At 48.8% G+C, this 10,300-nt stretch overlaps 1 protein-coding gene across 2 annotated transcripts; it reads right to left on the bottom strand.

Moving 5' to 3' along the window:
* Positions 1-2,679: 2,679 nt before the first annotated feature.
* Positions 2,680-7,484, bottom strand: ZC3H10 (zinc finger CCCH-type containing 10). 2 transcript variants are annotated; one of them, XM_060024961.1, is made up of 3 exons: positions 7,434-7,484; positions 6,586-6,649; positions 2,680-5,130 (listed from the first exon to the last, which is right to left on the bottom strand). In XM_060024961.1, exon 3 carries the CDS (start codon positions 5,073-5,075, stop codon positions 3,777-3,779), a length of 1,299 nt encoding a protein of 432 aa, XP_059880944.1. In that variant the 5' UTR covers positions 5,076-5,130; positions 6,586-6,649; positions 7,434-7,484; the 3' UTR covers positions 2,680-3,776. The 2 variants fall into 2 exon arrangements, with proteins under 2 accessions (XP_059880944.1, XP_059880943.1); XM_060024960.1 differs by lacking the exon at positions 7,434-7,484 and having other exon boundaries at positions 2,680-5,127; positions 6,586-6,646.
* Between the last annotated feature and the right edge of the window lie 2,816 nt (positions 7,485-10,300).

The following is a 10,300-nucleotide window of genomic DNA, read 5'->3' as shown; positions in this document are numbered from 1 at the left end:
GAAGGGATCCCTTAGGCTGGGGGATGAAGAGGGTGACCTATGGAAGTTCCTTTTCAAAGTTTTCCCCTTTCTCATCCTATCTAGATCATCAGATCCTCCTACTGAAGACAGTGTATGGAGGACAAAAGCTCATCCCCAGGAAGGTCTCTTCCCAGCTGGGGCCCAGGAGCCACAGAATCAGCAGCTGCAAGGCACCGGAACAAGTAAACAAGATGGGTCCCCGCCCATTGACAATTCTGCTGCCCAGGTGCCACCTGGTGGTGATAAGCAGTAAGTGGGTAACACGAAAAAGGATGGCCATTTGTTAGAGGAAGTGTCTAAGCGAGGAGAGCACTTAGACTTCCTGGTTTTGCAATCTGCATTTATATGTAAACTACAGCTGCCTCCCAGGGTTGGATGTGGTAATCTGGTCCCAGCCTACTCTCCAAGATGGAAGGGGCAACGGGATTTGAGGAAACTTCCTCTGTATTATTCCTTGTAAGTTACTGGAAAGTAGTGGTCCCATTGCTGGATGGCTATCATTAGAACTTTCTTATGCCAAGTCTGGAGTCAGACTGCCTGAAGAGATTCCTAGTTCCATTCCTTACTAGTTGTGGAGACTTGGGTTGATTACCCTCTTTAAGTCTTTCTCCTCTGCAAAACAAGTATAATAATAATGCCCATTGTGTCAGTGAAATATTGCATGTAAAGTGCCTAACACAGTACCTTGGTTTATATTAAGTACTCACATGTTAGCAATTTTTCTAGAACTCTCTGCTTATTTCCTATGCAGCAACACAGGACCTTTTTCTCCATAAGGTAGCCCTTCATATATCTGAAGACATCTATTTGGTCAACCCTCAGTCTTCTCTTGCCAGTTTTTTTCAGACACCCCACTGGTTTGCCAATGGCCCTCTGCAAAAACTATTTAGAAGAACACACAATACTTTAGAACTGGTTCCACTCAGATAGACGTGGTAGAACTACTATATTTACAATGCAGCACTATGGTTCTTTTACCCTTATGGAGTTTCTAGAAAGGTACCTAGAACATAGCAGCCTCTTGGTATTTATTAACTGACATATTATGAAGAATAAGATTTTAATTTTTTGCAGCCAATTGGAAGTCCCATGTTGTTCTCACATGAATTATTGCTAATATAGATCTCTGCATTTGTTTCTCAGATAGGCTCAAGCAATTTTTAGAGGGAAGGTCGGTCAGTCCAAATTGACCCTTTGCATTAATTTAGTCAATACAAGTTACAGACACTTTCCATATTACTTAGTGTTTCCTTGTGTTACTGTTGGTAACTGGGCTTTTCATATTTTTATACAATTAAAAAAAAAAACCATAGCCCTTGGGTATATCACTAGAGACTAGGGATTTCTCTAACATGAATGTGCTAGTCAACATTTACTAGGCACAAATGTTCAGTTTTGATTCCATCAAACTCTACTGTTAACTGACCCATAATTATTCTCTTATCTGCAATGACTTAGCACGTGAGAAAGAGGAAAGCAGTTCCTGACATCTGGGAGCTGGCCTGACACAGCTAGGCTTTGGAATTATTAGGATCTGACCTGGGCTCACAGGTACTGTTGGACACAATCTCACAAAACACCAATATCAGACAAGACTACTCAGTGACTGTGATGAAGTGAGGCAAAAAACAAGATCACTTCACAATTTTGTTTAAGCACTAGACAAGGTCAGTGTGCAAACCACAAAACACCAAACATCCCCCTCTCCCAGCTAATGCAGCTTCAGCTTCACTTTAGTCTGCCCTTTTTCTAGAGAAGATAAAGATATGCAATTATAAAATTTTCCCTGCTTCCCTGACAGCACTCAATTTAGAGTGAAGCTCCACTTCCTTGAACCTTCCCCCGACTCACTTAATGAAGTTCAAGTCCTGTAGGGTCCTTCCTAACACCCTCTTGCAAGACACACCGTGGTTCCAAATGGCATCCTCTCTCCATCACTGCAATGAGCATTAAACCCAACTTGTTCAATTGCAGGTGTATTCCTGGTGGTCTTTAGCTGGAGCACGTTAATAAAGTACATACGACATCTACAGTTTCCCAAATCTATCTCTTTAGAGATACTTGGCAAAAAAATAATAAAGTTAGCTTGTCAGGGTTTGGCTAGGATGAATTCATGTTGATATCTATGATCACATTTGTCTAAATGCTCATAAACCATCTCTTTTAATAAACCAGAATTGTGCCAGAAAATCAACATCAGGCTTATCAATATGTGGTTTTTAGAATCCACAAACAATATTTCAGTATTTGCCCATTTTTAGTCTTCGTGCTGCAGCGCCGCCCCCCCCCCCTTTTTTTTAAATGACTGGCCTTAACCTAGCCCACCATCTCCAACCCCAGGTGTAACCTGAGTGATCAACCAGACAAGAGAGCAAGAGGTAGCAGCAGATATCATGGGGAAAGAACAAACCAGGATCACTCTCTCTACCCCCAAATCCACTGTCCCATAGACTAGACACTTGAGTTGTTTCCCCTCCATCAGCCATGAGCTGAGGAGGAACTGAGGTTTGGCTACTGAGACCCTTGGCCTTACTGACTCTTAATTGGATTTAAAACCTCTGTGGTTCTATGTGGAGGCAGAGGGAAGAAAGGGACGAACCCTGAGGCTTGTGTCCCCAGAAGAACTCTCCTTTCCCCAGCACCTCTTAAGCCTTGAAGGCTTAAGGCACTGGTGACTGAGGAAGGGATCGGGTAGGAGTTACATCAACTGCTGTCAACTCAGAGAGCAACTGCCACCTGCCCTGCTCTGTTTGAATAAGGGAAGGATCTGTCGATACATATCCCATTCCCATGTCCTAGCACATCCACCCTTCTTAGTACCTGCCCCCTAAATGACCCTAGGAGCCCTGGTTACTAAGGCAACCTGTGAATAGTTCCTGCAGATAGAAACCAAAACAGATGGGACTATTTTTAAACAAGACTAGGTGGCTCCAATGTTTTTACCTCACAACATACCTTCCCCAAAGCCCCATCTGATCTTGTTCTGGGTCCCTACCCTTCTTCACTGGCCTCCATCCATCCTTACCACTATGTGAGAGTGGGGTCTTTATTTCATTTTGGCAGGAGATCAATTTACTGCTCCCATCTTCCACACAGAATATCTAAGCAAGTTTTCACTGCCTCCATTTGTTAAAAATATATTTTTTTATTTCTTTGGAACGTGGTGGGCCCTGCCCTATGGATGTCCAGGCCAAGCCAAGGTAATGAATGCTCCCCTAGTCTTTGGGCTGGAGTACTATGGTCCCCGCCTTCCCATGGGCCCAGGAGCAGTTCCTGTATTGTCCAACTCAGCTAGGCCCCAAATTGTCTGAAGGCTCCTATCAGGCCTTCTCTCCTGGCCACCCACTTCCCAATCTTTCCTGGCTTCCCCTCTGGGCAGGGTATTTTTTTCTTCCAAAGCCAGTGCTGGAACCTGTGCTGTGCAGAAGAGAGGACAAGACCAACGATGTCCCCCAAATTCCCATCAGAGAACACACAACCCCTCAGTCAGTCCTTCCTCTGCTGGCTTCAGTCTGCATTCCTATGCAAGCCCCCTCTGTGAGGCTGGAAGATGGACAAGAGGACCCTCATAAAAGGGAGGTGAGAGAAAACACACCAACCCAACCCCTGCTCAGAAGCAAACTCCTGTAGTCTCTTGTCCTAGTTCATGAGTGAGCCCTTTGGACAGGGCCTGGGAGGGCTAGGCGAGTGGGTAGGTAAGGGCCCCTCGACCCCAGCCCTGGGAGGCTATACCAGGGGAATGTCCATTAGCCCCATCAGTGTGGCATGGCTGTGATACGCATGCTCTGGGAGGCGATGGGGTAAGTCACCATGGGAGTGGTGGTGTGGCTCATTGTGATTCCTGCCAAGGGTTGGGCCATCGATACAGCCACAGGAGCCACAGATACAGCCACAGGAGCCATGGAGACAGGTGGGGGTGCCATTCCCTGGGCAATTGTTTGAGCCAGAGCAGCCGACAGTGGCGTGATCTCTGGGTTCAAGTGTGGGGGTGGGGGTGGTGGAGCAGCAGGCGGTGCAGCATTAGCTGGGGGAGCGGCTGGAGCTCCCGCAGGGGCCACCAGTTCTTGCTGGGACACGGGGCGAGGCTGTAGAGCCTGGCTGCTGAGAGTAGTGTGAGTCTGGGCGATGCCATGGTTAAAAGTGGCGACAGTGCCCACGGTGGGGGCCAGAGTCTGCTCAGTTGCTGGTGCAGTGGAGCTCAGGGTCATGACCTTAGCCTGATTGCGGAACTGGGCATTTTGTTCCAGCAGTACCTCGTTGGTGGCCAGAAGGTTGCTGACCTGCTTCTTTAGCTCCTCTACCCGCTTCCTGAGCATGGCATTCTCTTCCTCTAGTAGCCTGCACTCCACCCCTCGGGGTGGAGCCAGGCTGTATTCATATGATTCAAAATGGGGGCCATCTGGGGGGCAGCATCCACCTCGCCGGCGCTTGGGGCCTGGCTCATGGTCCTCAAAGCCCCTGTCAGGGAGGTCGTAGATATCATAGAGGTCATGACGTCGTCCTGGGGGAACTGGGCCTGTTGAGCCCCCACCACCAGCACCTCCTCCACCTCGGGCATCAAACTCAAAATCCCGCTGCAGGTGACGGAACTTGCACTTGGCGCCTCTCTGGCAATCACCCTTGAGAAAGTCACGGCAGATAGGGACCTCCTCCTTCCCATTTGGTAGGTCAGCTGGTGAAAGGCCCAGGCCGGCTGCCACTTTCTGCCTCAGCCGAGGGGGCAGTTCTCCTGTCTTCTTATAGCCATCCTCATCCTCCTTGGAGCCATGGATGAATCGGCAGTTTGGGCGGCTACACTCCTTGTTCTGGAAGTCATGGCAGAAGATGAACTCGTTTTTGCTCACCCCCAAGTTGGACACCTCACTCATGTCCGGATGGCGATAGCGGCAACGCTTGCCTCGCTTGCACACATTCCTCAGGAAGTCTCTACAGATAGCATCTGAGCTGGCCCCGCCACTGCCTGCCCCTGTCCCACTGGCCTCCTCGCTGCCACCGCCTCCAGGGCCTCCACCGCTGCTCCCAGTGCCGTTGGCATAGCTGTCCCGGTCAGGCATCCTGGTCCCCCCCAACTCAGGGCTTTCTTCCTTTTCTTGCCACCCTTGGTGACTGCTAGGAAAGAGGAGAGCTGTGTCAAACAGGAGTCCTCCAGTGAGGCCAAACTCTTGCTGACTGTACGGCAGGCAGTCCAGCAAGAGGCAGGCCAGAGGCATAATGGCTCTGGAGATGGAGAATCTAACAGATGAGAATTCTGCCTGGACTGGCTGGCTTGTCAGAAGTCTTGCCCAGGCCCTGTGCACCTGGTCTAGGTCAGAATGATTCACACTTGCCTGGCTGTCGGAGGGAGGGAGCTGGGGTGAAGCTACCTCATCTCACTAATGGTGATATGCCAAGGAGGGAGCAGGGAGAGAACAGTGTTGGATTTTATTTCCCCTTCTGAACTGACCTTATTAAAGTTGTGGAATCAAAATTAAAACTGCTGTTGGTGTCTCATTAGGCTAAGAGGAGACTGAGAACAGTGGCTAAGATAAGCTGCTGAGCTACTAAGGGCCGTGGATAATGGAGTACTGGTGACATTACTTCCCTGACCCCCTCTTCCATGGGATCTCAGGTGAGGACTCTGTGAAGTTATCAGATCTCTAGACCCCACGAAATCCTGAGTAAAAAGACTGGTATCACCAGCTTTAGGGCAATACCTAAACCTGTCATTTTTTGGTATTCTCTCCCATATTACCATTATTCTCAACTCTAGGGGGGTCAGCCCCCTCCCCCTCCATTTCAGGGGAAGAGTTCTACAGCTGGAATCTCTACTTACAGACCTCAAAAGGACAAAACCATTTGTGGCAAGATCAAGGCAATAGGAAGGAGTTACCTTCACAGGAACAAGTGACCTTTCTTTCCCCATTCTATACCCCTCCTATCCCTCCATCGGAAGATCCCACTGACATCAAACCACACCATTCCTTGCCCTATAAAGATGCTCTTTACTTACAGACTCTATAAAAGCTTTTAAAGTCTCCTCTTTCCCAAAAGAGCTCAAGAACGTCAGTCCACTGCCCTGGTTCTAGCGCTGTCCTCTCCCCACAGCCAACAAGACTAGGAGTCCCTGCTACCACGTGTCTGACCTCCTAAGCCTTTCCTAGCCTTTTCAGGCTCCCCCTGCTGTTCAAATAGGAAACCTTTATATTGTTTCCCCTTGAGTATAAGGGAATCTTTCCAATTTCTTTGGCCTTGACCGCCCCCAACCACCCGGTCCATTGCCTTGACTTTGCCTTCAAGACAAAATGAACCCTAAAATGAACCGACTAGGTCACAGGCCAGAGTTGCAAGAAAATCTGTAAAAGAGAGGTCATCTTCCTCCAAAGGGAGGTAGTCTCAGAAAGACAGGAACAATCAAGCCAAAAAGAGTGGGAAAAGAGAAGACACAAATTTTCACTAAAAGGGAAATGACCTGGTGAAAAATAAATGGCATCTATCCAAGCCTGATCCGTGTTACAAGTCCCACCAGAAGCTGATAATCATATCTGATATTCCTCCCCACCCAACTTTCCCAGGATTGTTTGATACCTGAGGTAGCTCAGGTGAAGTCCGGGGCTCCTGTGGGTCTCCACCTCCACATCACTGCTGGGTTCTGAACAGGAGAAAAACAGAGACTTGGGTGTGAGAAGGGGTAAGAATGGAGAACTACGGGGTGGTTGTTATAAGAATGAAGTCTGACAAAATGGCAAGAGCTCTGGGCACGTCAAGATTTCCTTAGGATTCAAATTGAACTTCCCCTGTCAAAGGGAGAAGCTGCCAGTAAGAAGAGAGTAGTAAGGAACAGAACTAATTTGGAGAGCCTAGGAGGACGGGTTGGAAAACCAGCCCTAAGTGAACAAAGCGTGAGGGGCACCCCGTCTCAAGGTGAAGGAGGATGTGGGGATCAAAGCCCGGCCTAGGGTTGGGGTTAGGAACTCCGAACAGGGAGCCGTGCAAGGGCAGCGACTGACAGTGCAATGGGATGGCGGATTAGACTTGAGGGCGGTGACTGTGACGCTTCTCAACACCCCAGAGTTTGCGAAAAAAGTCCTAGGAGTTTACCGCAGCATGTCTCTAGCCTGGCAGGTTCTGTGCAGTGCCGCCGGAGCTCAGCCGGGGACCAGGTGAATAGGACACTAAACGGAGCACTTAGTGAAGCGGGGAAGGGGACTCCAGGTGACATCAAGCAGAGGGGATGGGCAGGGCTGTGACGTCACAGAGCTGGCGTTTGCTCGCGAAGCGGGGTCAGTCAGAAAAGGGATTCGGCCCTGATACGTGAGGAAGAGCCAAGTCGGTCCTGGGGGGCCTTGTGTAGCCCGGCCGAGCCCAGCCGCTGGGCCGGCCCCGACTCCTCCCCTCCGGGCGCGGCCTCCACCTAAGTCTCCCGCCTCCCTCACCTGCCGCCGCCGCCGTAGTTGCTGCTGCCGCCTGCCGGTCCTCTAGCTTCGACAAAGAGCCGCCTACCCTATCGCCCTTCCGCTTCCTGCGGAAGAAATGACACTCTAGCCACCAGACCCGGAACCACACTCTATGGTGTGCGAAGTACTTGCGCGACAAGCCGCAGGAAGTTCCCAGCAAGCTTTGCGTGTCACCATGGCAACCTGACCCAACAGCCAAGAGCCCCCAAAACGACTTTGTAATGCAGGCCTAGACAAGGGAGGAGGGGAACCACATTTTGCCCCTGTGCCCGCGAGATCAGCTTGAACACTCTCCCTGACGTGTGTAACACCCTTTCCAGGAAGTAAAGGGCACCCAATGCTCCAGCAGCTCCGAGGGCCAGAACCCCCACACCCGACTTGCAGCCTAAGGAGCTTGCTTGACTTCCTCTACATCACGGGGTAGAGAGGTCGACTGTACTGGTACAGAATCCCCAGCCAATGGAACCATAAAAATCACATAACACACAAGACGAATTTTTTTCTTCAGCTAAGACAGCAAAAGATATGATTTATTGTTACATGTTACATTCAGCCACAACTGAGAATAGAACTAGTCCAGTATGTCAAAAGGTCCAGGGCAAAGGGCCAAAAGGGGCCGTTTTGATACGAGCAAAGTGGGTCTCTCAAAGGCGGTCGAGGCGATCAGAATGGCCATCGATGTTCCAGATCCACTGAGACAAATTCTAGACAGTAGGCAAGCAGTCCAACAATTTGTACCAGCGTCCCTGGCCTCTGGCTTCCCGTGTTTCTGCTCCTGTGGCTTCCATGGGTGTACAAGTTTACTTGGACCTCTGCCTCATCTTTCTTCTTTTGCGCTTCAGCCTGAAAACCAGACATAAGTATACACCTCCTGCCCACAAACCCGAGCTCAGTCTTTCCCTCCCATTTTACATCTAGACAATACAAGGGAGGGGTAAAATCAACAATACGATGCTACCGTCTTGTGTCCCAACTCCTGGCTTTGGCCAGTCAATGCTCATAACGTTTTTCACCTAAAGTTGTTTTAGATTTCTAAACCAAATGTTCCTCCCAAGTTTTATCCAAGGCGCGCTCCACTTCCCCCCTCCTGTACTGGAAATGTCTCAGCATACCTGCGCATTCGCTTCTTCCTCCACTGGCAACCGATCATAACCAGAGGCAGACAATAAAACAAGGTATCATTAGTTTTAGTAACAAGTTTAGGCAGGGATATGAAGAGCATTATATGAGTAACCACATCAACAATTTGGACTCCCACCCGGATCCCAGACGTAAAACCCCGAATCCCGCATGCGCTCTTCTACTCCCGCCCTCTCTCGCACTCCCAGCCTCTCTCACCACAGCACTTACCCACCACTTCCTTTGCTTCTCCCCAAACTATCCTTCCTCTCCCAACATATCTTGGGCACCCTTGAGAACCCAGCGATCCCGGAACGATGGCGGACTTCCCTTGCCAAGGTCTACCCCCACAATCGCCAATTCTTAACAGCCTCAGATCACTGCCAGGGACTGCTTACCTTCGCTCTCATGGCGCGGAAGTTTCTACGGGGAAAGAAAAAAAGTCTGCAGTTAGTTTGCTATAACGATGGTAACTGCAGAGATCAGATGTTAGTGGATTGTACTCGGAAACCGAACACAGCAGCACAGACACCCACCTCCGAAGATGGCGCTAAGGCCGAGAGAGGGCTACAGGCCCGCCTACGGATATTTAATGGAACGCTCATTGTCGTCATTTCCGCTGTCTCGCCCTGCCCCTAGGGGCGGGGCTGCCCGAGGGGAGTAACAATGGGTTTCGGCCTTAGGTATCCGAGAAGTGATTGAATTAGGAAAGTTCTGTTGGAAAACAGTATTTTGAGTTTGAGTTACAAAATTCCCCTTTCCCCAGTTTTATTATGAGGATACTGTATTATTCAAATATGAGCACATATTTCCAATAAGAGACCTAGAGGTGCAAACGAGCAAAGGGCAGCTACTTCCGCCTTCCCTCTCATTGCTTCATGGGAGTTGCAGTTTGTTGGCGATATCCTCCATTTTACTATGGATAGGTGCAGATTGAACAAAAACTCCTGATTTGTTTTACTGGTTTACCTTATTTTCTAAATTGCTGCAGGGAGATTCGATCTTGGAACTTACAAAGGTCCTAAGATTTCAGAACATTGAAAGGATGTAAAGTGAGGAGTCGAGAAAGCTGTCATACTACAGAGAACTTTGTAACTATCGAAGATAAACTCTTTTCCTAGCCAAGTCCGGTCTTTCTCTACAATGCCTGAGGCAGATTATCACTATATTCCTGGCCACGATGCATCTTGTTCAGAAAATACTTAAGTGATTCTCCTTCTGCATAGGGTGAAGATCAAATCAATGGACAGAGGGGAAGCAAGATGAGCTACACGTTTCTTTAGGGCAAGAATGGTATTTGGTGGCAAGACAACTTCCCAGTCTCACCGTATGGTTAGGTCAGAAGTACCCGGAAAAGACACCCAAAGATTTGGCTACAGTTATGGATGAAAGAGAACTCTTCATCATACAGACTTCACCTTATTCACTGTAAGATACGGTACGGCTTGTTATAATCCCTTTTTTAGTGGTTTCCCTTTATAAAATTTCACTTTTTAGCTCTGGAAAAACAAGGTTTCTAAATTTAGGGCCCTTGTTCCAAGTGCCTAAGCGGTTCTAGTATTGTCACCAGCAGAAGGTAATGTGTTTGAAAACAAAAAACCCCAGGATTGTTTTTATATCAAATCCACTGGGATCTCACCTGTTGATTGCCCACTCTCTGTAAGTTCTCATGAAGGGATGTGTTCAGTTTCACTCAGCATAGTATCTTCAGGTCAGCAATGCCTCAT

Source organism: Delphinus delphis, chromosome 11 (assembly GCF_949987515.2).
Source record: "Delphinus delphis chromosome 11, mDelDel1.2, whole genome shotgun sequence".
Classification (NCBI taxonomy): Eukaryota; Metazoa; Chordata; class Mammalia; order Artiodactyla; family Delphinidae; genus Delphinus; species Delphinus delphis.
The sequence above is the reverse complement of the archived record's forward strand: the minus strand, read 5'-3'. Positions and strand labels throughout refer to the sequence as shown.

Excerpts from the sequence above, each read along its gene's own strand:
- ZC3H10 (XM_060024961.1), bottom strand. The coding sequence starts at position 5,075 with ATGCCTGACCGGGACAGCTATGCCAACGGCACTGGGAGCAGCGGTGGA.